Source organism: Plasmopara halstedii (genome assembly GCF_900000015.1).
Source record: "Plasmopara halstedii genome assembly, contig: Scaffold_42, whole genome shotgun sequence".
In the NCBI taxonomy this organism is placed as follows: Eukaryota; Oomycota; class Peronosporomycetes; order Peronosporales; family Peronosporaceae; genus Plasmopara; species Plasmopara halstedii.
Window position 1 is genome coordinate 479,699 of NW_020186963.1, and position 26,353 is coordinate 506,051.

The 26,353-nt window shown below is 43.3% G+C and overlaps 6 protein-coding genes across 6 annotated transcripts; 2 read left to right on the top strand and 4 right to left on the bottom strand.

Annotated features, from left to right (window-relative positions):
• Positions 1-8,113: 8,113 nt before the first annotated feature.
• Positions 8,114-10,110, bottom strand: PHALS_09461 (atlastin-like protein; the record flags this gene model as incomplete). The annotated part of the gene is made up of 3 exons (XM_024723037.1): positions 8,114-8,282; positions 8,342-9,361; positions 9,428-10,110. 3 exons carry the CDS (start codon positions 10,108-10,110, stop codon positions 8,114-8,116), a joined length of 1,872 nt encoding a protein of 623 aa, XP_024571704.1.
• Positions 10,111-10,518: 408 nt separating this feature from the next.
• Positions 10,519-13,542, bottom strand: PHALS_09462 (Protein required for meiotic chromosome segregation; the record flags this gene model as incomplete). Its single annotated transcript, XM_024723048.1, has 2 exons — positions 10,519-11,245; positions 11,345-13,542. 2 exons carry the CDS (start codon positions 13,540-13,542, stop codon positions 10,519-10,521), a joined length of 2,925 nt encoding a protein of 974 aa, XP_024571705.1.
• Positions 13,543-18,800: 5,258 nt separating this feature from the next.
• On the top strand, positions 18,801-21,095 carry PHALS_09463 (endothelin-converting metalloprotease family; the record flags this gene model as incomplete). The annotated part of the gene is made up of 1 exon (XM_024723059.1): positions 18,801-21,095. The coding sequence occupies one exon, from the start codon at positions 18,801-18,803 to the stop codon at positions 21,093-21,095; it is 2,295 nt and encodes a 764-aa protein (XP_024571706.1).
• Positions 21,096-21,178: 83 nt separating this feature from the next.
• PHALS_09464 (probable protein s-acyltransferase 23-like) lies at positions 21,179-23,033 on the bottom strand (the record flags this gene model as incomplete). Its single annotated transcript, XM_024723070.1, has 2 exons — positions 21,179-21,599; positions 21,661-23,033. The coding sequence occupies 2 exons, from the start codon at positions 23,031-23,033 to the stop codon at positions 21,179-21,181; spliced, it is 1,794 nt and encodes a 597-aa protein (XP_024571707.1).
• A 139-nt stretch (positions 23,034-23,172) lies between these two features.
• PHALS_09465 (electron transfer flavoprotein subunit beta) lies at positions 23,173-23,928 on the bottom strand (the record flags this gene model as incomplete). Its single annotated transcript, XM_024723081.1, has 1 exon — positions 23,173-23,928. The coding sequence occupies one exon, from the start codon at positions 23,926-23,928 to the stop codon at positions 23,173-23,175; it is 756 nt and encodes a 251-aa protein (XP_024571708.1).
• Positions 23,929-24,049: 121 nt separating this feature from the next.
• PHALS_09466 (homoserine o-acetyltransferase) lies at positions 24,050-25,240 on the top strand (the record flags this gene model as incomplete). The annotated part of the gene is made up of 1 exon (XM_024723092.1): positions 24,050-25,240. One exon carries the CDS (start codon positions 24,050-24,052, stop codon positions 25,238-25,240), a length of 1,191 nt encoding a protein of 396 aa, XP_024571709.1.
• Between the last annotated feature and the right edge of the window lie 1,113 nt (positions 25,241-26,353).

The window sequence follows — 26,353 nt, forward strand, 5'->3', positions numbered from 1 at the left end:
CTTGTTGCGTTTTGTTTTGTAAAAATTTCGATGCAGAAAAAACTGTGTAAGTTGCTACGGCAACCTCGTTTCACATCACGGTTTCTGGCATTTTTTGCATAGAATTTTTGATTAACTGCGAGCTTAAAACAGATCCCTGACATAAAAAATCTATGCCTACTATTGTCGATTGACCCACATGCAATGATAATTTCTTCGGCTTGCTTAGTCAATCATGCAATATATTTAGACGTTTGGCTGTGAATCTTGTGTGCATTAATGCCTTAGTCTGTTTGTGTATGGCTACAGTACAAACAAGTGTCAGTAATGTGCGATTAAAGCTAAATATTTCATAGTACCTTAAATCAAGGTAGACTTAGCTATTAAGTACTTAACGGCTCCAGAATAGGAAGATATTTTTTTCGCTAGGTTGACGAGTCCCTTCGATACTTTGATAGTTGGATTGTCAAGGTCTGTCTATATTACTCTATAAAGAACATTGAAAATGATGTTGCAGAGTGCTGCAACCATTTTGAAAAACGGAAGGTCGCATACCGAACCAAACCTACCACGACTCTTGTAGATACCTGTAGCCCCAGGTACTACCAATAGTCTGCTGCTGCTTAAATCATCTTTACGAGTCGACAGACTCTCCACATACCTAGTGTCACCGATGAATAATCAGATTCTAGCCAGTGGTATGCCTCATGATATCACTCACACTTAATATCGAGAATCGATTTGGTAAGAGGGGTTTCGTTGTGGCTACCTGCTTTGGATGTATCTACACAATACAAATTGTTCTCCTGAGATTTAAAAGTAGTCATATTGGGGACGCGAGCCCGCTTCAGCGCCTCCTTGTTAATTTGATACAGGCAAATCTTTTACGCAGAAAATTCGCAATTAAAAGGCCTTAACTTTTGCTCTTACACCAATAACACATAAAAAGCCACAGCTCATGAGAAACTAGCATCTTCCTACCATAATATCCTCAAAGGCAAACCCAAAACACTACAGTTAGGGATTCTGCTGCCAATTAAATAAAAAGCCATTTACTAGAGCAACAGTGCCCATTATCTTAAATGTGCACCTTGATATTGGCTGTCTTGTGCGAGCTTATTGAAGTTCGCGGACTTAGCGCATTGCAGCCACTGTTGATCATTTCATCGATATGGATTTTCTGTAAATATCTGCAAATCCTCGCGCCGTTCAAAAGAACAGAAGAAAAGGGCAGCGTCTAAGCGACCTAATGCCTCAAACATATAGGTAATATGGAATTACCAGTCGGAAGAGAGCAGGATTTTAATGTCAGAACCTCTCGCAATATTTTTGGCTACAGCAGAAGAAATAAAAGTTTGAGCAATAAACATGAAAGTCATAATGAGAGAGAAGATCATATGTTGCGGGGAACCGCAGCACTCATCATTAGCAAATAAGCTTTACAATTTATAAGAGATTGACAAAGCCTCACTTTTGAACTGCCGGTCTCAATGGTGATAGTCGCGGAAACGTTGGCTGATTGCGAAGAAGCGAATTGGGGCTAATACCGACATTGTATATAACATAAACTGCAATCATTCTCCTTAACGGTAGGGTGGTGATGTCAATAGGAACAACTTTTGAACTTTAAAAGCATTGGACAAACGTGAGGGGGTTATTGAGAGATGAGCATTATTTTCCGTTACTGCCTCGCTATTCTGTTTTGTTGCCTACTATAGATTTGACTACTACTTGAGGCAAGAAAAAGTCCGATGAACGAGTAACGCACATTGTTTGTTGCATTGCAACCGAAAATAGGCCAGTTCTTTTGGCAATGATTGGTAAAGCCGACGCGCCAGCTTGCATATTCGGGCGGCTATGGCCATTGCTATTTTTGATCAGAAGAAGGCATGGGTCAACGTTGCTGTGTTTAAGCGATTGTACGCAAAAGTTTTCCGACCATTTGTTCGCCGCCGAACAGGCCAGTAAGCTTACATAATTGATGATGCACCCTGGATATCACAGCGCTTTGAGAGAGACGGAACAAAGGTTTTTTTTCCTCAATGGTACATCATGGAAACAGCCAATGGACATGGGAATTATCGCTGCAATGAAGAAGCACTACAAGTTTATGTTGATAAAATATACCTTTCTATCATGATCCGACTGATGATGACGAGGCACAGCCGCTGTGGAGTTCGACGGACCAGCTCATTTGCTGGACGCAACTAACGATGCATGTAGTGCTATCTCGGAGGAGAACTTCTTTGCAAAAGCAGATAAATTTCCTGAAATTCGTGCAGGAGTAAAGATGATTGATGAAGGATGAAGGGTAAAGAGAGCATGTTAAATGGTTTGATCTCGGTGATGAAAATCTGCATCATTGTAAATCAATCAATCGGTAAGAAATCGCATCTCTCAGAACAGCTTTGTGAGCTTTGGGGTTCAAGGGGTTATTCAGGACACAGAATATAATTTGGGAACGAGGATGATGAAGTCGAACCAGAATACGATGAAGTCCTTTCGGAGGGAGGGATCAGTCAATTTTGACATAGAATTCGTAAAAATGCAATTTTCGCATTATCTTGCAAAATGTTGACTTCACCTAAAGAATTCGCAATCTACCAGAATCACAAATTCTCGTTTAGAGCAAGATTGATGGAATACTCGGTAAAATTCTATCAACAAGAGATCTCATGTAGCAAGCGGGTTTGATGATAGGTACTCAATGAAAACGGCAAATGTCTCTACACAATTCAAGTTCTACTAAATCCCTAAAAAACTTCCGAGTACGTCGATCCACAATGATTTTTGCAGCGGGGCTGCCGTAGCTCTTGCGCTTGGAAAAAAATGAATGAAGGTCGGTGACCTTCGTTATACACTCGTACCAGTACGAGTGTTGCGTATCGCAATCCACGTACTTTTAACCCAAGACAAAAAATTCTTCCGTTCAAAATGTAATCTGTATTTTTATTTTATTTGCGGCAATGCTGCCTATATCTAAATCTATAGCTTCTCCTAATGAAACAGTAGATCCTAATTAAAATACAAACTACTCGCAGTCCAGCCACGTAGTGGTTTCTTGTTAGGATGTAGCCACACCGTTGCGTGATCACACCATCTTGTGTGACCCATCCCTTCATACCAGGGTACGTGTAACCCCGTTACAGACACACAATCAAAATTCTTAACATCCACAATTCACTTCAACTGTCGCCTCGTACGACGTTCGCGAGGCTACGACACCCCCCCCCAATCTGCGCGCATTCTCGACTCAATAAGCCCTATGTCTAGGACACGAAAGATACGCAGCCTCGTTGGTTCCGAGAGAGTGTGTGGTGTGCCGCTGACAGCAGTTTCAATGAAAGCACAACCTAACCCTCGGTAACAGAGCGCGACGGATCATCTCGTGGAGGATTTGAAAGAAGTCGACTATAAGTCGGGTACTCCTTTTCCGGGATAGCAAGATGAGAAGGGTGAGGCGCGTCAGCGGCGCGACGTGAGCCCTGCTCGAACCTTACACACGCCGTGTCCGTTTTCCCGGACCCTCGACTTCCGGGGAATGTGGTTCGCTACCAATCGCCTTGACGAGGCACAGAAGCAGCAGCTGGATGCTGCCACACAGGGCGGCCCTCATGCGCTCACATCCACGGTCGGTTTTAGACCATCATGTGGAATACGGCTTTCTCTCGTCAAATCCCGAAACCGAAGCGATGTGCCAATCGTTAGGCGTCTACGTAGGCGGATCCCCGGCCACTACACAAGCCGAGCTTCACCAACGAAGAGCCCTCCAAGCTCGCTTTTAATTACCTCGAGAAATCCCAATGGATAAGTTCTGCGCTCGACTTCGCGCTTAATCAGGAGGCGTTCTTATACTCAGGATACCGACGATTCCACCCACGGCAAAACCGCTGCAGATGACAAAGAGCTCTTTGAGCGATGGGCGCGGCGGCGCCGGACACATTTCTCGCTGTCTACCTTACAGCGGAACCACAAGGAGGTGGACTTGCGCGTGGATCGCCATCTTCGGTTCGATTGTGCCAAACTCAAGGCGCATCGCCGACTTTCTTTGTATTGTCACCTTGCGACGTATGGAATAATCCATCACGCTCCCGGGAGCTCTTTGGTCTCTTACACGGGTAAGTCTACGACCAAAGCAGCTCAGAGCCATAGCTTGATCTCAGCTCATGGCCCTTCGGCATCCCGGGCTACTGCCGAGAAGCGCGGGGCGTACGACGACGCGGAATGTCATGATGCATCTGATCATAAGCGTCCACGACATCTATGCTGTCTAACCGAAGTGGCACCCCAAACTTCCACAAGTTCTCGGAGTCGGGGTATCCCCGCCACTTCACAAGATATTGGGTTTGACCCTGTCGACGACGTCGACCCATGAGACGTTCCACGTGACAGTGGACACCACCGTCCTCATCGAGAGGACACGGTAGCGAACGACGACAACTTGGTCGATCGCCGTCCGGTGACTCGCGTTGCTCTTCGAGTTCTTGGGAGCAAGGACCGTTGAGATCGGGATTCATCTGAGCATCATGCTACCGCCGTGCGGAAGGCCTCGTGAGCTTAGAGCACTTTGTGTACCGACTGTTTCACGCTATAGACTATCGCATTCTGTCGGAGCGGCTCCTACTCGTCGAGCAGATGAATACAAATACGTCACTTAGAGCGACGGTGAAGCGCCTGGCACCGTTGGAAACGAAGTTTGTTGCACTCCGTGCTGAGAAACAATTGCTGGTTCAGCTCCTGGGTGATCGAGCTCCTGTGGGTGCTGCCCCGGCGTCAACGCTCCCGCATTCATTTGCGCCGGATTTCGGTACAGCTTAAGCAAGCCTACATAAACGCCGGTTGAGTGAGCATCCTTCTTAGAAGGTTGAGCGTATACGCAAGACCCCGCTTGCCCACGACCTTAAATGGTCCAATAAACCGAGGACGGAGTTTCGTCTTATAGACGCAGAAACTGCATGTGTCGGAAGATTTTTAGCATTAAATAAATTGGGTCTCCGACCTCAAAGTTTTCCATATATCTCTGCTTCTTCTGTCTGCAAATTCTTTCTGCATGTCTTGGCTTACAGCCGTCGCATCGCCAACGTGTCGTAGGACACTCAGTCTTGAAGACAGGAAGCCATCGACTTCATTACGGACAACGAGAGGGAGAGGAATAGCCGTTCGGCTATTCCTCTCCCACCAAGCCCTGAGCCATGGGGTGGCTCGTTAACGTAGAACGGCGTGTAGACGCATGCATTGTTCAGGGCGAACTCTACAAGTGGCAGCATGGCGCTTTAGCGCCTCAGCGTCTCAGTGCAGACGCTGCGAAGAAGGTCTTCAGCGACGCAATTCACGCGCTCAGTTTGACCATCGGTTTGCGGATGGTCCGCTGTTGACATAGTCAACCTGGTGCCCAACACCTCGAAGATCGACCAAGACTTTCCAGCTAAGCGTAGTCTCTGTCGGATACAATTGATTCCGGGAGCCTATGTTGTCTAAAGGTGCGATCCACAAACAGTATCGCTGTACCGACACCGTCGATGGTGTCCCGCATCACCGCATGTTGAGTCATCTTGCTCAAGAGGTCGACAAAGACAAAGACACCCGTGCTGCCGTTTTCTTCGGCAGGTCAAACACAAAGTCCATACTCATGGAATGTCAACACCCAGAGGTAACCGGCAGACTGGCCAGTGGCGTCGCCCCATTCGGATAGGATTCACCCCTTGACAAGTCACACGTACGCACATTTGTGCTCGTCCATTTGTACAGCTTGGGCCACCAGTAGTGGCAACTCAAGAGCTGTAGGTCTTCTCACGACCGAGATGACCACTGAGTGGGGTATCGTGGGCCTCATAGAGGATACGGTACTTCAGATCCTCATCGCGAGGAACCACAATGTGTGGCGTATCCGTCGAGTCGGTGCTATGATACAGCAATCCTTAATTTAACGAAAACCGGTGCAACCGTGCGCGCAGCCGCGACGACAACTTCTTGAGTGAGGTTCCAAACTCCTTGCTCCCGAGAGCCCGTAGCAGCGTTACGCACATATCATCACCCGTGTATGCGGCACCGATCAAATCCATCACTGACGACATCACCGTTGTGACATGAGCAAGCTCGTAATCCGGTTTGCGCAAAAACGCATCGGCCAAAGCAATTCGCTTTCCTGGCTTATACTTCACTTCGATGTTATATTCGGCGAAGAAGGAGAGTCACCTGATCATTGTCTGCAAGAAGTGAGGCAACTGGGTCGCAGTGCGCAGTGACAAATGGTCTGTGTAGATCACGAACGGCTTAAAGCCGAGCAGTTACAAATTGAACTTGACAAGTCCATACTACATCGCAAAAAAACTCCTTGTCGTGGATTGGTTACGTCTTTTCTGCAGCATTGAACTGGCGAGATTCGAAAGCGATCACCCGGTCGCGCCCATCGGCGTCTGCTTGCAGTAGTGCACAGTCGATGGCAAAGTCCGAATCGTCACAGACGAAATTGAAGGGACGATCGGAATCTGGAAACGCCAGTATTGGTTCGTGAAGGAGGCTGTCATAAACCCGTCAAAGGCCTCCCGATGCTCGGTGTCTCAACACCATTCCGCATCTTTCTTAAGGAGGTTCGACAATGGCCGTGCCATTTCTGCATAATTTACGCTATAGTTGTGCAAGTAGTTGGCGAGGCCAAGCCACTTGCGCAATTTCTTTTGGTTCCTTGGAACCGGCTCGTCTTGACTCAGCGTGATCCGCTCAAAGGTCACACTTCCCGAGGAAATACCCTCAAAATGGGATTCCTTCGGCGCCGAAGATGTACTTGTCTTCATTAGAATACAGCTCATTCGTGCGCTTGCACTCGAGCACCGCTCTTTATTGAACGATGTAGTTTTCCTCATACGTCCTCCGTGCTCCGCACGACTGTAAACGAAGATGTCGTTGAAGTATGTCTGTGCATACGTCCGGTGGTGCCTAAACAACTGCGTCACAAGACATTTTAATGTTGCTGGTGCATTGGACAGCCTTTAGGGTATCACCAGTCACTCTCAGAGCATGCCGCTTAGAGTATCCACCGCTGTTTGCAGAATATCACTCGCTCTCATTAGCAATTGGTAATACCCAACGACCAAGTTGAGTGTATTGTACTTTGTACATTTGACCATGTTGTTCTGGAAAACATTCTTCCTATGAATCGGCGTCTATACCGAAATGGTGGCAACATTTAGCTTATTGTTAGTGTGAGCGATACGCCACTTGCCGTTCGGCTCCTGGACACAAAACGTGGGCGTCAAATGTGGAGACTTGCTCTCACGCACTTTTAATTCGACAACTACCGTCCAAACCTCATAATCCTTACACTTGACAGACTTAAATGGGCATATATTTACATTGTAATCTCGGCGTTTCTGTTAACGCTCTTGTTGTCGTTCTTTATGAGATTTGTTCAAGGCAGCATTATCTAAACTTCCAACAACTGCGTCACCTTTAAACCACTTTTTCTTGTATGTTAGCTTTTATTGAAAAGCATTCGCTTCTTTGTCGTCGATATGATCAGCCTCAGACTTTAAAGCAATTTAGTCGTATTGTAAGAAAAACTGCGATGCTTCTGTGCCACGACTTTGTAATGATGCGATATCCTCTCGGACTTGTCATCACTTAATTTCTCCTCAACGGGCTGTCAACAGAAAACTTGAATTACTAGTAGCTGTTTTCCTCGCTACAGAGAAGCTTCCAGGGCATACTGGGTTTACGGGTGTGGAAGCAAAATCCACTATTGCTTAATCTGTTTGGTCAGTTGCAAGAAAGAAGCGTGATCGTTTCTGCAATGATTGGGATTTGCATAGTTCGTTGGTCAAGAATCAGCGCAAACGCGAACTTTGAGGTCCTATATCACAACTCACCTCTACTAAGCCAAAATGAATGAAAGGTACACTTGAGGCATTCAATAACAGCAGAACTGATGATATTCTTACCAGCTTTTCCGTCCACAATGAGTTGTATTTACGCTCAATAATTAAAATCTCAAACTTGAACCTTGTGACTTAAAATTTTTGTGATAAGTATTAAAATTTAAGTAATAAATCACATTGTGATCTCAAATGCCTCATGATGTACATATTCAGTTGGCTCACACCACTATTTTGCAGTTGCAAGAGCCACTTCATCAAGCTTATTCCTTCTTCTCTTTCCCGTCATCCTTTGAGGCATCAATAGCAGTTTTGACAATGGAAATCACAGTCTTCACACGCTTAAACATGACTTGTCCCGTTGACATCATAATTAGCAACATAAACACAATCAATGCCCAGTAGAGATGTGATAACGTGTGGCTCACTTGTCTACTCATCAATCAAAAGTTAAAAATCCTCATTTAACATCAAAAGCATAGATTACGTACTTGCAGTCATAAAGTGGAAGATCATAGCCAATGTGCTCATAGCACAACAGATCCTGCGAGATGCGGAACACGAGCAGAGCCAGTGCCACACATCCAGGAATTAAATAATATTCCAAGTTTTTATACGGATCTCGCTCTGCATTAATCTCAAGATATCGATGGCGTTCCTTTTCAATCAAGTCTGCAAGCTCTTGACGATAGCGCACAATTTCACTTCGGCGTCCCATACGAGCACCATCGTCAAAAACGTCCATGGCACCAAGCAAACATGCCTTATGATGATTTTCCAGCGTCTGCACAGGAACGTATTGGCAATTGGAGCCTGCTAAAGTTTCCATCTCACGTTTGTATTTGAGTAAAGCCTTGTCCCGCTGATTAACATTATTCGCTTCAGCTGTGGCTTCAAGTAACGTCTTGGCTTCTGGAAAAATCGAAGCTTCACGGAATAGACCTGCGTATGTCTTAATGTATGTATACAACTCACGCGACGTGACAGTGACACCATGAATTTTTTTTGGAAACAAATTAGCCGGATCAAAGAGATCGTCCAAGTATGCCGTAAGTAATTCCAAAAATCGATTGTCAATCGCCTCAACTGATCCATCATACTCGCGCTCTGTGACAGCATGACCAGGATGTGGTAGTAAGAAACACGAAACCTTTTCAAAACACGAGCTAATTTGTTCACGTGTATCGGCCAAATCTTTTTGTTTACGAGATGACAGCAATTCGAGCATATATTGTTCCATATCCTCTCGTTTCTCTGTCAGCGTTTGATTACGAGAGAAATCTTGCCAGTCGCGTACTAAAAAGTCCAAACGCTGAAACGGCCGTGGTCGTAACGAAACTTCATCTTCTTCTTCCTTGTTACTTTCATTGTCATTCGTTGGCTCTTCGTCCTTGTCGCTAATTGAAGACATTGTTTTCGTTAGATTGCGATCTGATAGCGACGCGGCATGTTGCAGAGCCTGCTGTTTGTCACTGAGTGACGACGAAGATGCGTCGCCAAAAAGTGCCATTCTATTTTGCATATGAATCGTATGATTAGTAGTCTCTCCAAACTTCTTCTAGTAACATTATACGCACCGTCCATATTCCGTAAAAAGCGCTAAATGTTGCAAATTATCTTCTTGTACTCTTTTGTCCACATTGTAGATCTGATACGAACTCAATAGAGTACTAAGACCAAAGATACTAGCAGTTAGCATCTGTGACGTTTCAGAATCAAACATTCCTTGTGTATCAATTAAAAACACAGCAATGTCCTCGCCTGTTTGGCTCTTGCGAATAAATGGCGCTTCCCACATCCAAATACCTGTCGTATTTCGTTTACGCCCTGCACGCCAACTAAATCCTTTTTCTCCATACGTTTGTTTCACATTAGAATTGCCCTCAAGCTTTTCTTCTCCACTTCCAGTCACGCCTTCTTTAATCCAAGCTTTCCAGACTTCTGCATTCTCATCCTGTGTACCATCAGGCTTAAGCATTCGTCCGTGGCTAGCATGACGCAAATAGCGTAAAAATAAATCCAGTATAAAGCTTTTTCCCGTGCGAAAAGCGCCTACAACTGAGAATATTGCGACTTTCATGTCTTCAGGCACTTGATGAAAGATTAAACGTAGTGCTTCTTCATCTAGTGTAAAATTTGTGCCTTCTTCATTAATACTTACAATCTGACGTGCTTTAGGGAGCTCTTTCATTGGATCTAGCGCCATAGGAGCTGGTGGAGGGAACGCAGAAGGTAGCGGAGATGGAGGGGGGGAGCTCATTTGTACTTGAAATATAAAATTCGTCCAGATTGGTCAAAATTTATCTGATGAGAAATAGTGATTAGGTGATATTGACGAACTGCAAATTTACCATATTGTAATAATTGCAATAATATTCAAACAGTCTGATTCGAGTGTATTCTCACTAGTTTTACGTGGACATAGTAGCGAGTCGACTTGTTGATCAGCAGTGTGGCATCCAAGTCAAGACTTGATATCCTTATGCGGCTCATATTGTTAGTTAAACGTTAAGTAAATTAGTTTCTCGGCCAGATACATTATCATACTTTTTAAAGTGTTAAAATTTTAAAGTATATAAATAATATATCTAAGAACTGATACTATTATAGCAACGAAATAAACCAACTATTCTACAAATTTTCGTATTTTCACATTTGAATATTTCTGTTAGTGATCCGAGCCATCTGACCACTGCCGTGCTAAGTTTTCACGAGCTTTCGTCCGGACTCCTGTACTCACAGGGTCTTCTGGTGTACGTGATAATGGAGTCATAGGATCAATTAAGATCGAGTGAGAAAGAACGTTTGTTGTCGAGTTTAAAGCTGATAATTGAGTCGAAGATGAACGGGTTGAGACACTTGAAAATCGCATCATATCACTACGACCAGCTTCCGAAAGCAAAGCATTTGTAGCTTTACTACCAGCTGAAAGTTTAAGCTCTTTATTGTCGCAAGATGGAAATAAAGTCATTTCATGTTCCCGCAGTAAAGTTTTAAATTTATTCTCTCGTGATCGCATAACATCTTGTATCCAACGAGGTACATGCGAAATTCGCTGCATTCCTGCATATGATATTGCTATAAACAAATGTTCGAGCAAAAGGATAAATAACAAACGCCAAGCAATATGCAAACAGCCAAAATCCGGTCCAAATACAAAATCGTCTAAACTCTTTCCATCTTTTTCAAGTTGATGTTTGATATCGCGTACACAAACATCATCAAAAAATTCTAACACACCTGTTGAGATACAAATCAGCAATACATTGACAATGACGGCAATATACGCATAGATAGTCAAAATGCCTTTCCATGCTCCAATACCATTCGCTCGTCGTGGAATTGGACGTTTTAATGTCTTGCACAGTCGATACCCATCCGTACGTCCTTTGACGCTATTAATTAAGAAGCAAGCAAAAGGCATCAATGGCCACAACATTGAAAACATGACAGTAAACCCAAACTGTACAGTCAATACATGGAAATCATCGTACGGATCGTATGTATCTTGCTCACTATCAAACAGAATCTCCCGTGCTTTCTTGTTCAAGACTTCGATTTCCGACGGCGTATACTCAAGATATCGTGAGCTTGATTTATTGTCAAATTGAGACTTTTTTTGATCTTCATAGTCCAAAGAGCCTAAAATCTTTAAGGACCCTGCATTACGAACACGCTCTTGTGCTAAGGCATCAGCATGTGCTTGAGCATTTTCTCGACGCTTGCGTACAAGAATTGGAGCTACTAACCTCAGCAGAATATTCAGCGATTGTGTAATCACAATAGGCGTAACAAACATTGAGCCTAAATCAACATGATGGCGATCAAATGTGAAGAACCCAACACATTCAATACACGTTGCATCTTTCTCACCCACTGGACACATAGTACACGCACCGTGTTGATCCACATAAGGACCAAAGCAGCAATTGATAGCATCTCCAAAAAACATGTGATTAAAAGTATTGGTCAAATAATTCCCAAGTCCCGGAATGACAAACACAAAGGCAAGCGAAAAGAACCACGTATAATAATTTAAAAAATCCAAGAGAAACAATTTTCGAATTAACGCTTTTTCATATTGTTCTTCTGTTCGATAGTTTTCCCAATGCGTAAAGAATGCTCCCATTTTCGTAACTACCATATTCCATTGAACAACGTCAACAAAGAATCCAAAGACACAACCTTCAAGCAAAATGAGCCACCATTGCGTCGAGAAAATATGACTTTCCTTGTATGTAGCTTTAAGTATTTCATAGATAGTCACCCAACTTGCAACGAGGATCAACATAATCAACAACTGCAAGACCATAAAGAGAAATACACAAAAGTATTTAAACATTCGTCGCCATGTTGGATACACCACCACGACGTCACCTGTCAAAGCATTTACTCGTGAGTAACCGTAAAAGTGCTTGTTACGATACTCAATCTGTTTAACATGTAACTTTCCAGTCCAATCAAATTGCATGCAAGCATTTTCGCGCTCCCAGGACTTAAGAAAGCCAAATCCCCACAAAACTGATACACCAAGTCCCCACACAGGTAGCAGCCGCATGTAGGTTGTCATTGAAATTACCCCACGCAAGAGTTCAAGTAAAATTCCAAGAGCAGCTAGTGGAATAAGCCAAGTATTGTAATATTTCAAGAACGCAAAATAATAAGCCACTTTCTCGCCAAAATTATATCGTAAAGAGCGTAAGACTTTTTTGTCGTCCAATTCATGAAGTCGCCACGATGTTACCCATCGATGGATTAATGTATTTGTGACACTTTGATTGTGCATTGGAAACAAATCATGAATCCAAACATCACTTTTTGACAATCTTGCACGCTGTTCAATAATAAAGTCGACAATTTCAATGCGTTCAGCTGGTGTCATGGGTTCATTACGGCGCTGTGCTAAATCATGCTCCATATCAACAACTGCACCATGATCCATCCACATTTGAGTTCGAAATTGCTTAACTAATGACAAAACTACAGCATCCGGTGCTCGAATGAGTAAAATCAGATACCCTGAGTGCATCTCCCCTTTCGAATCTCCTCCATCAATAATATCAACAAATAATCCTTGTGTACACAAGATATTAACTATCCGACGATGTTCATCTTCACTTGCACATAATATGGGAGATTCGGTCATACAAAGTCGTCGGAATCCTGAACGTTCATGCGTAACTTCTGTAATAGTATCTACGGATGGGACACTTGCACCAGAACAACAGCAGATACAATTTATTGTACGTCCAAGACACCTCGAAAGTTCCACTTTGCGATTTACAATAATTGCAAAATCGTAATCAGGTAACGTGCCATTTTGGATCTCGTCTGGTTTGAGGTATCGAAACTTTCCCACATCGATAGGTTCCGAAACCTCGTACTCCTCATCACTCTGTTTTGTAACCACATTATTCTTTTTGCAACGATATGTTACGTTTTCACTGCTTGAATGACTTTTAATGCTATAATTCGAATGCTCGTCAGAAGAAGACGAAGAGCTCACGAGGTGTGCGCTCGAGTCTTCACGCTCCTGCTGTGCGCTCTTGAGCGTCGAGAGACGCAGCTTTTCTCTATCAAGGCGTCGGCCTGAAATTTCAGCGGTGTGCTTCTTGACTTGAGGTTTCGTCTTGCTACGTGCTATGCGAGAGTCGGAAGCGTCGACGTTTTCTTCAGCCGTGGCCACGTTCATATTTTGTCAAGAATAGTTTGAATTGTTTGGTATAAGTTTGTGAAGGAGCATAAATAGTAATCAAGTTAGGAGGGGGAATCAAAAGACATCAGCGCTGGTCTTTAGCCTGCTGCAATTTAGAGACAAGGTATATACTAATACTGACTACGACACATGAAGGTCAAAGAGACCTGAGGATCTATTGAGACTATTAGATCTGAAATTTGTCGTTCGTCTAAAGCAAACTTCATTACTTAATCAGATTTTTCGAAACACAAAATTGAGGTCATAAGATACTTCGGTCTGAACATGGAAACAGGAAATTTCTATGTTAAATGCTTCGATACGTGCATGACTGGAGGATCCGCAAAGTAGGGCGACAATCGTGTAGTTCACGACTTCACGGTCATATCAGCTTAGAATGGTGAGTTATTCTAAGAGGAGAGCAGTCAAAGTGGCTCACCGAGTCTTGACTCATACCCTCTGCCTCTCCTTAAGCTACACAACTTTGTAGATTCGCAGTGCCCAGAGTCTCGACAAGACTTAAGCGTCTCCGACGTTTAGTGATCTACGCATCGTCCCGCGAAACGAATAGCGATAAGACTATCCGCTTTTGAGCTAGCGAGTCATGGCAACAAGCTAGACCGAGCTCAAGAGGGTCAGCTTTGCTAAACTAGAGCAACGACCTACAAATGGCAGCCAACGACTATGAATTTACCTGCTCCGACAGAAAAAGCTCTACGTGCCTTGGAGCAGCCCTTACGAATTATGTGTGTGGACTTGCAACTCTATCTAAAGGCGTAAGAATTGAGCGCTTCGAGATCACAACTCTTCTGAGAACCGCTTACGGTTGGTTAGGCTTCTACTAGGTCAATTTGTGTCCTATCATATATTAGCGACTGCACATCTCTTACTGTGGCCTGATTTTTGTGCTGGGGACTATATCGCAAAATTTGAGTGTTGAGTGGGGAGGGTTCTTTGCTTATCAATTTTGCGGCTTCGAGCTGATTTGTAATAATGACATGCTACACAAATGTCGCATGATCCATGACTATGTCAAGGCGAGCAACTACCCACTAAGTCAAGCTGTATTGAGCCATTCTTATGTCCATGATCATGCTAACGTAGCGATCGGCCAAGTCTTGAAATTGAAACAAAGCATTTATCCACTATCTAAAGGTAATCGCGTTGCACCATACGACTCAGCCGCTTGTTGATCAAGAGTGTGCCAATGATCTGCTGGAGCGGAAATCCAGACTGCCAGAAGCTCCTGGAATGACGGTATCTCCCTAGCGAGTGCACCAAGCCACACTCCATTCTACATGGGAGTGAGCCATGTCTTGCTCATCAAGTTGATTAGGCTGGGACATTCCCCGCGTATTCAGCTTCTTTGAGCTTTTGAATTTGACGATACGCATTGCTTACTGTATGAAGTCTCACCATCTCCCGTTTGGAGACCTTGGTTACTCATATGATGATATCTCGGTGACGCACTTTCGAATTGATTTGCCTAAGTTACCCCAAGCGGGTCAGAACTTGATAGCCGCTGTCGAGCAAAGGGTAGCTAGATTACAAAATTCTGTTTGTGCATTACTTTGTCTCCAGTAAAATGCTAATCTGAGTCCAAAGATCAATCTGAATTTGGCTTTGAAATAATCACATAGGGCACGGGATGTAATGCATTCCCCAAGGGCATTTGTATATCCACACAATACCTTTGTAACAACAGCCGTAAAGAATTTATAAAGCGAGGGCACATTGCATGTGAAAAGATAGGCGAATTGCTTTGTGTTTTATAAGCTAGAAAAGCGTATATGACATTGTCCGCTCTCTTTCGAAAATCCATTGGCGTGCCACGCGGTATTTGGCTGAGGAAAACAAAGGTTATTTCATGCCGAACATCCAATCTGGGAGCAACACACGTAGGCGGGTCACTGCTAGCCACAATTATAAGTTTTTATCTAAAGAACAAAGGAATCCGAGATCTGGCAGCAAACCGCTTTCTGAGCATCGCCTTTGAGCATCGTAACACCTCTGTTTACTATAAACTTTGCTGAAACTTCGGCAACAACAAATTAATATTTTGTCTTTTGAAACGCATAGCGAGCTACATGAGACAATGACTTTAGGCAGGCAATAATGTTGCAAAAAACATTGACTATTTTTCTTACCTCGATGAACACTGGAGCAAGACGTACCGTCTTATCTAATAGGTATACAGATATTAGTGTATCGCGCGTCCCTTTAGATTTTGCGTTGAGGCAGACGCACTGCTGCTAGTGTTATCGTCTGACATATCTCATGTGCCTGTACATATAAATACTAGCCCAGTTTGGTAGCTCATGTCTTCGTTAGCCGTGACAAGATCAGAGACTGACGGCCAAAGGACTAAATTCGATGCCTGAGTTTATAATCAGGTGTCATCTGTTATTTAAGAACGCCTAGACAAGGAAAAAAATCACCCACTCTCAGACCGCACATGTTGAACGTCCAGCCCTTGAGTGGCAAAAAATCTCTCCCACTTAGAGAAATTTGAGTGGCCATGAAATCAGAATTGCTGAAACGGATCAAGAGCGCGTCGCGCTTACGGTCTCCAAGCTTCGCAATATGGATTGATCTAAAGCGACATATGTCGCTAATGTTCGCTTCGCATAAGGGGCGCATGCGCATGAGGTGCGTTCGAAGCTCTTCTCTCTCCGTCACGGAGGCGATAACTGGCAAACTAATCTTTACATATTTAATGAGCTTCTATCACCGCAAGGGCTTCAAGCCCTTTACCGGAGGCTGAAAGTTTTACTATATTTCTGTAAGAGCTCCGCACAGGCGCGTCTCGCTCCAAGACCTCACACGTCCACCTACCTCTCTCGATGTAGCCGTGTTCGTTGCATTTGTGGGGATATTCAGCTTCCTTGCCGCGCGGGAGATGGGAATGTAAGATCAACGAGCGCGCCAAAGAGATGATTGTCAGCCATGCTAGAGCGTAAATTTTTTTGGCCTACTGATCAACTCCGCGGTACCTGCAAATGGTTCTCTAGGGCAGTTGCACCTTGCATGCCCCCTACGCTCTCAGTTGAGACTCAGAAAAGATCAAGAACCCGCTATGACAAACCTCAAACAGCCCAGAATTGTTCGTCGCTGCTAACAATCTCCCGGGTTTGTGGATTTTAGGATAAATTCAAGGGCGGTGCGCCATTGCGTACGACACCGACTGTTGAAAGCAACGTGGTTATTGAATTCGCAAAATGGATATGATATCCGTGCATCTTGCGGCGGGGAGATATGTTCAAATGCAAAGGTTCTTATAAATCTACAAGTAATGTTTGAGTTTATAGCATGAATTGTTGTCTGTTCCTGTATTGTAAACTCGAGATAGAATCCAGTTTGGGTTTGGCGTGGCTGGAACACCACGAGCCATGGGTCCACAGAAATATGTTAGTTATCGCGCATATCTTCTTTATAGAGCGTTGCAAAGCTACGAAAACAACTTTACCAGATACAGAAGCGCTGATGGCGCGGGCACGAAGCTGCGATAACTTCCGTGTAGGGCATGGGACTGACAGCATAACGATAGCAAATGCATCACTATGTGCCTCGAGCCGAGTTCGAAAATGGTCTCATGTCGAAGACGGAGAAGGGCGGTTTGTGCATAGCGGTCTTCTGAGTGTATCGCTGCTGAGGAGGGGTAGGACGGTTGTATGTTGTGGTGCATCGCCGGCAAGATGGAAAGGAACAGCTTTAGGCTGTTGTCTTCTATGCCAGGGCCGGTGGAAAATGGGAGCGACTGGGTCTCACAATCGCCAGTTTAAGTCCGGTGGAGTTGATGGAGAATTGCAAGTCGCAGGTAAGATTCAAATACTGAGGTTTTTGAGACTGACCCATCCTTGTGACGATATAGCGGTACTGTTGAGTCAGCACGACTGTGTGATGGACCTACCTTGCGGAGCAGTGAAATCTAGGGGTAAGCAGCAAGAAAACGCTTCTTTTGCTCGTATTAAAAGTGACTGAAGTGATTGCCAGTATCCCTTCACTACCTTCGACAAAAGCTCTTATGAAGCTAAAAAGTTTATTTTAAGGATATGCGCAAACCCTGCATAACAATGAGGTCACCTCAATGGCACATTTGGTACCAGGTGAGAAGCTGAGCTCGACTCGATATGATATAGCTCGTTGATAGATGGCTGAACATCAGCGTAAGTTTCACGGCGTAGTGCCGAAACAACCCCCATCAAAGGGCCGAAACTCGCGCAGCGGAAAGGCTGATCGAAGTAAGCGACTTCCCAAGAAATGGCTAAATCATGTAGCAACAGGTGAGACTAGTCGGAACTCGGAGAGTCACAGACTCGGTCTCATTAAAGAACATCAGGCGCAGTGATTGCCCGGAAGGACGTAATTTTTGCAAAGTGTCGTACAAACAACATACATGTGAGCCCTGAGGTGGTTCAATCTCAGTGGGAGAGGCTCTAACGGAGCAAGAGATTTAATCCTGTGTACTTTACCCTTACATACTCGGTAAAATATAGTAATACAACAGGATCCAGTTGCACGAGATACGCCATTCACATTTCACTTGGCGCAATGCTGATTATTCTTTTAAGTACCAGAATATTGGAGCTCCGAAAAAGAGGGATCCATAGTTCACGTGGGCTTTCCGTCGCGCGTTAAAAAACAACTTTATACCGAGAGATAGTAATACGTATCGACTAGATAAAATCAATCGTCATTAAAGTAAGCTTGGAATAGCAGAGCGAACAGTCAGTGTTGCTTTAGAGACAAATGTTATGCTGTTGGTAGTAGCGCATGAACCCAACCTTTGTTTGTTAGCTAACGCGAGGTTTGAGAGCTAGCTCCTGCAAAGGACACAGCAATCTCGTTGCTTTTGTCATTTAAGGTGGGATATGTCAAGATGGACAATTTCGCCTCGATACATCAATATCAGAAAGATTTGATATTTTCTTCCACGTTGGAGTGACTAGTGCTTCTACCAAGTTTACATAGCATCCTACTTGAGAAGGCGTCGAACGTCATACAAATCCCCAGTAAATAATCGTTTACGATCCTGGCCTTAAAGGGACTTGTACTTCAGATGATAGATTTACATTACTTGGCTACGTGGTGTTCTATACACCGGTACCCCTTCAGCGTACTATAACTGTGTATTTTACAAAAACATTTGATTTGTATACTCATAATAAAGTACTATATCGTTTCTTGTCATCCATTAATACTGGGAACCGACGCATATTAATGCATTTGTGCTCCTTCGGAAGAATCCGCAGACAATGGAGCGCTCTACAGGATCGAAATGGATAAAAGTTGATAATCACGACCGTTCGTTAAGCCCCGTGAATGGTGATGAAAGTTCAAAGACGCAACAAGATGACGAGCAGCTTCTAGGGAATAATGAAGAAGATTCCTTGGGTCAAGCGACTCCAACTCCACTATTACTTCGATCACCCGTTGCTGCTTGGGCTGTCACTGGACTTGGATTGTTATTTCTACTCGTCGTCATCCTCGTGGTACGCGGTGGCATTATGCAAAATCATCAACGCATTCAAGTCGCTACTTTAAACAAAACTGAGTGGTTTGAAATGCTTCCAGAAGATATCGTGGTCCACATGAATCTCGACGTCGATCCATGTGTAGATTTCTACGAATTTAGCTGTGGATCATGGCTGAATCAAATGAAGATTCCGGAGGATAAATCAAGTTACTCACTCGCATTTACCACAGTACATGATGAAAACCAAGAAATTTTAAAGCAGCTTATGTCACATGGATGGCCACTTGTTGGTGAATTATATGATTCTTGTATGAATTACAGCAACATAAGCACCGCAGCAGCAGACGAGACCTCGTTTCAAATTCTCATGCCAAATTTACAGCTGATTGCAGCGACAAAAACGAAGAAACAGCTGTTTCAACTTGCTGGAAATTTGTCGATAACTGGACCAAGTTTCTTAACGGGTCTTAGTGTCTCGGCAGATGCAAAAGAAGCGACAGTTTATGCACTTTATGCTTCACAAATGGGTCTAACATTACCCGATCCAGAGTATTATCTCGACACGAAGAAATTTGCAACAGTTGAGGATGCATTTCATGGATATATTACAAAACTCTTTCGTCTTGTGGGAGTAGAAGCCGATGCTGCAGCTGCTCAAGCGATTGCTGTCATAACCTTTCAGCAACAACTTGCACCACTTTATGTACCCAAAGAGAAGCTTCAGGATCCTGTAGCAACGTATAATCGCATGAGCATTGCAAAGGCTGCTGACATGTATCCATTTTTATTTGCCGACTTTCTTAATGGAACAGGTTTACTCACGAACTTTTTAGCGAATCATATGGATGTAATTGTCGAAACACCTGCTTTCTTTGAACGTGCGGAAACATTGGTTACAAATGAAACAGTGACACTAGAGACATTAAAGGCATTGTTACAATATCAGTACATTAGTTCACATGCAATGGCCCTCAGTGCATCTTATGTCAGTACCAATTTTGATTTTTTTTCCAAGACATTACGTGGTCAAACGAAACTTCCCGATCGATGGAAACTTTGTCTTCAATTTGTCACAAGTAGTTTTCCTGAACTTGTGGGCAAGTATTATACACTTTTACGTTTCGACAATACAAGTGAAGATCTTGCAAAAGATCTGGTCACTCAAGTTCAAACGACATTACATGAAACTTTCGGACAACTTGACTGGTTAGATGAACATACTCGACAAGCTGCAATGTTCAAACTTACCAAAATGACAAATCTCATTGGCCATTCAACACACAAGAAACATTTTCCATTTGAACTTCATGCGAATGCATCACTTTTAACAAATTTACAAATTCTTAGCAAGTATCAATTTGATGAAGCTGTTGCAAAACTTGGTACTAAAGTCGATCGTACAAAATGGTCAATCACAAGTGCTACAGCGAATGCATTTTATCAACCAACATCAAATCAAATTGTTTTTCCAGCTGGTATCTTACAAATTCCATTCTTTTCGCAACATTATCATTTGGCACGAAATTATGGAGCTATTGGAAGTATCATTGGACATGAATTAACACATGGATTTGATGCACAAGGACGATATTTTGATGGTGATGGAAATCTTTATGATTGGTGGAGTAATGCGACAGCACGAGAATTTCAAACACGTACAGATTGTCTTGTAGCACAATATACAAATTATACAGTTTATAGTGAATTTGAAAAGGAGAAATTCTTGGATCATGTGAATGGAAAGTATACGTTAAGTGAAAATATTGCTGATAATGGTGGTGTCAAGTTAGCATTTGCAGCATATCATCGTTTAAATGAAAGTGAAAAGAAACTTAAAACGAATGATGAAATGTCAAGGATTGTAGCAGATCGACTTTTTTTTCTTTCATTTGCTCAAACATTTTGTGATAAATCACGAGATGCTAGTATGATGCAACGTTTAACATCCGATCCCCATCCACCAGGACGATATCGTGTTAATGGTGTTGTCAGTAATTCATACGACTTTGCTCAAGTTTATTCGTGTTCGAAAGATTCGCCAATGAATCCAACAACAAAGTGTCAATTATGGTAGATTGAAAGATATTGTTCAATGATATGAAAAGATTAATGAAAACAAGTATATTGAAGATATACAATGAAATGAAATTCCACAAGCTAAACAGGAAGAAATTCAAGTTGATTTGAAAGCAATTGTTCCTTTTCATCGAAACTTTCCATCTCATTGGAATCACTTAAACCAAGACAACGTTCACTGACATTACGTACAATCCCACGATCATACGAAAGTGATTCAGTACCTCGTTGAATGCGATAACGTGATGCATTAAGCACTTCGTTTGTTGTACGATTTCGAATCAAGAGATAAATGTGAAAACATGATAATTCCAACACTGGTAATAGCACTAGAAAGAGATAAATCATGGCAATGATAGTGTAGAATCGTACAGTATGATGATATCGCCATAGCAAGTAAAGAATGTATTCCATTCCAATCAAATCAAGTGCTAAAGCCAAGAGAAAAAGTAGAAATGCTGCATAGTTATCACGTCCAATACAATTGTCTACAAAAGGACAACTTTTGACACAATATGTAAGGTTACAATTTAAAAAAATAGAAATGAAAATGTGTACCGTACTGATGGTCAAAAACTGGTACACATGTTTTGCATATTCGACAATGCTTTGAACGTGGTGGACGTTGGATATGACATGTATGACATAATGGACGTTCGAGACATTTTCGTTGAGCATATAAACTTGCACTCTCTTCTTTCATTTCATCGTCGTCATGGGTACCAAGAAGTGCGTCGAGAATATTTTCATATTCAACATGATACTTGCGATTATCTTTTGGTACACTCCCTGGTTTCGTTGCAACAATTCGATAGAAAAAGTACCAGGTTACGATATTCCATGCAAAATGTGGTACCATCACATTACGTCGATCAGGCATCATTGGAAAAATGATAACCAGATAGATAAAGGTTACGAGAATTGCATTGCACACGGTAAAATGGTACGGCGCTCGACTCTCGGATTTGCACCACCATGTAAATGCTGCAAAATGCCATGCTGTTTCACGAATTTCCCGTTGTTTTAAGTACCGGACAACGTGTTGATAAAGTTTTAATTGTGCTAATTCTCGTGGGGTGCGCTGTTTTGAGTCCAATGCATGAATATCTGCGTCTAAAGTCTCGATAAGATACTGGACCGTCTCTAATTCTCCTCGCATTGCAGCGAGATGCAATGGAGTCTGTCCATATTTATCTGGTGCATTGGAATTTACTTGTAAGTACTGAAAAACTGCGATTATCTCAGTAGCTCCTTTGTACGCTGCCCAGTGGACTGCTGTATCGCCATCCACATCCACTAGTGTGACGTCCGCTCCATTTCGTACACAAAAGAGTACCAATAATGGATGGCCATGTTGAGCCGCTACTAATAGAGGAGAGCGGTGTTTCTTGGCGTCACAAGTATTCACGTCCACTTTGAGCTTAAGGACAAGTGTTCGTAGCGCACTTAAGTTACCTGCGGCACACGCCCAATGAATTGGGTGTAATTGTACCTTATCATCGTTACTAGGAGCATCAATAGGTTCTCCAATCGAATGTAAATAGGTGAGAAATTCACCACTAGCTTTTTGTGCTGCCCAATGGGCAAGCGTATGGCCTTGTGGGTCTCGTTGTTCACGTGCCAATTCATCACCGTATTTTGCCACAAGCTGCACAAACTGTGCTAAATCATTGCGTTTTGTACATGCAAATAGTTCCTCTACTGGAGTCAAAGGAACTTGTTCTTCGGGGGGCGTCTCGCCATGAGAATGTTGACACGTAGGGTGGTGTCCATGACTATGACCATGATGTGTAGCGTGAGTCGAATTTTGGGGGACGGACACATCTGTGGACGTAGAAGATGATGGAGATGAATGTGCAGCCGAGGAAGAGTCGAGTACCGGAGTACGAGGTGACTGTAGTAGCGACGCCAACTCTATTACCACCTCGTCCCCCATTTTGAGCGGATAATATGCGAATTTTGTAGATAGTCGGACAATAATTATTGTAGTTATTGCGATTTTAGCTTACCGGTAATACTGCAAACCAAATTATATTGGACCATAGCAAATGACATTGTGATCTTAGCCTGAATCTCTAAATCACACCAACCTCATTTTTCAACTTGTCGACAAGTTCATCTACACTAGTCACTTTAATCCCAGCTTTACGTGAAGCAGGTTCCTTGACTTCCACAATTTCGATGCGTGGGGTGAGATCTACACCAAAGCTCTCAGCATCAAGAATCTCAATCTTTTTCTTCTTGGCTTTCATAATGTTTGGAAGTGTAGCATAGCGTGGTTCATTCAAACGCAAATCAGCAGTCACCACAGCAGGTAGACAAAGTTTAAGCGTCTCGATACCAGCATCAGTCTCACGAGTGACGTGAGCACTTTCACCTTCAATCGCAACTTTTGAGGCAAATGTACCTTGACTCCAATCCAGCAGACCAGCAAGTAATGGACCTGTCTGAGCAGCATCAGCATCAATACTTTGCTTACCACAAATCACAAGTTTCGGATCCTCTTTGATCACAATCTCTTTCAGAAGCTTCGCTACAGCCAGTGGCTGCAATTCCTGGTCCGTGCGCATGTCCGTAGAGATATGAATGCCACGGTCTGCACCCATAGCAAGAGCCGTACGCAACGTCTCTTGACTCTGTTTAGGGCCAATAGATACAGCTACGACTTCAGTCGCTACCTTTTTCTCCTTCAGACGAATAGCCTCCTCAACAGCGATCTCACAAAAGGGATTCATACTCATTTTTACATTCTTAAGATCAACTCCTGAAGGCTCAACGCGAATTTTAACGGCATAATCCACTACGCGCTTCACAGGAACTAGAACCTTCATAACTGCAACCAAAGTGGGAAGATCCAATGATGAACTGCATATTTTATCACATTAAGGGTTTTGATGTAAACCACACTATACTCGAATTCCTTATTTAGTACTTTGTACTTTGTCCACTAATATGCTATGCCGTACACTGAGCCGCGTCTCACGTGGCGTTTCTTCTCCTCTGATCACTCGGCGGTTCTCTCTTGTCGACGAAATCTCGAATAGTCAATTTATTGAGGATGAATATAGTGACAATGTCCATTCAACGTGTGTATCGGGTGTGTACCAGCTGCCTGGAACGCTAGAATTGGAAAATGGCGCCATTCTTGAAGCTCCAGCAGTGGCTTATACTACATATGGCAAGCTTAATACTACGCGGGATAATGTTCTTGTACTGTGTCATGCTCTTACGGGTCATTCGCTAGTGCATCAATACTGGAATGCTATGGTCACTCCATTGTGGACAGAGAAGTATTATATCGTCTGTAGTAATGTCTTAGGCTCGTGTTACGGTAGTACAGGTCCCACATCAATCAATCCACTTACAAGACGTACGTATGGCCCGGACTTTCCAGCTGTGACATTGCGCGACGCCATTGCGTTGCAGCGACGATTATTAGAGGATGGTCTAGGTGTGCGTCAAGTTCAGGCTGTGATTGGTGGTTCGTTAGGTGGTATGCAAACACTGGAATGGGCATTTCAAGGATCAGATTATGTAAAAAGTTTTGTTGCTATTGCATGTGGAGCGCAGCATTCGGCGTGGCAGATTGGCATTAGTGAATTGCAGCGGCAAGCTATTTATATGGATCCTAATTTTTGTCATGGTCACTATAGTTCAAACAGTCCTCCTAATGCTGGTATTGCGCTAGCTCGCCAGATTGCCATGGTTAGCTACCGTTCTCATACCGCTTATGTCAATAAATTTGGTCGTTGCCAGGAAGAACCAATTCTTAGTGACAAGTTGACCACGAAGTACGGAAGATTTGTGGTACAGTCGTATCTCAAGTATCAGGGTGAGAAGTTTTTGTCTCGCTTTGACGTCAACTCGTACCTGACTTTACTTCATATGATGGACACACATGACATTGGACGTGGTCGTGGTGGTGTCGATCAGGCGCTAAGCACATTGTCCCAACCATCGCTGGTCATTGGCGTTGACTCGGATGTACTGTATCCTTTATCTGAGCAGCAGGAAATTGCTGACGGATTGGTCAATTCGAAGCTCAAGGTCCTTTCGTCACCTCACGGTCACGACAGCTTTTTGCTTGGCCAGAAGGAAATAAGTGAGCTAACAAGAAAGTTTTTGATTGAAAATGTGGAGTGAAGCGAGATAAAAGAAGGTCAGTGGTTGCCCACCCCACCCCCACAGAGCGGGTGGTTGGTCGGTATTTAAAAGTTCTTGAGATCATCAGTAGAGTTTCTGCTTTATGCGATGAGAACTGAATAATTCAGTGACTAGCAGGTAGAAACTTCAGATCATCTCAGTTGGCCAACTAAAATAAAATCTGGAATTGTAACCAAGAAAATGGATATGAATGATTTTCTTTTAAGTTTAGACAAACTTTATTGTTAATATTTCTTCCATTCCTTATATTTCTGTATTCGGTTTAGAAATTACTAAGAACAACTCAAGTGCAACGGGCCGTACACGTTGCACAGATGGACTTAGACATTTCCAGAAAGCTGAAACCAAGCGTCTGATATACTTTAGGTTAGAGCGAGCCAACCATAAATACGTTCTATTAATTAAAATAATGACACATAGCATCTTAGCATTGTTTCAATTTTGCGACTTGGCCGGTAGTTAAAGCAGCAGACTCGTGGGGAGACGCTGACTATTGACAGCACGAATTGGAAAGGAAGTCTAGTGCTCATTTCTAAGTCGTCATCGTGCTTTGTACTTCGCGAAGGTTCTTGTCTGATGTCGGTTTCATTCAAGTTTGCTTAGAAGGCCGCAAAATTGGCAACGAACACGCTGACGCTCAAATTAAGTCATGTTCTCATCGGTGCTGACGCCAGAGTATTAAGAACATGTGTACAGCAGGCACTGATTCTTTCCAAGTGCTGGTACTTATAACGAGATACGTACCGCTTTTTGTTATGCGTACATAATCAGTCAGTTGATGTGTAGCCAAGCTAGAAAACCAAATAAAACTATGATGGGGGCACCCCAGAAGGGAGAAATCCATGGAATGCGTTGACTGTTAGCCTCACGCTATGCAGCGCAGTGTCCAACTACTGTAGACCGTAAATTAAAGGAGTTAGCCTAATTAAGCTTTCTGTATTGGTCACTCGTGTAGAGTGACCTTTTAAACCACTCCCGATTCCGCTTCTGAATGAAGCGTACAAAATTATCTTTTGCACGATACTCAGTCAAAAAAGAGAGAAGAGAAGAGAAGAGAAGAGAAGAGAAGAGAAGAGAAGAGAAGAGAAGAGA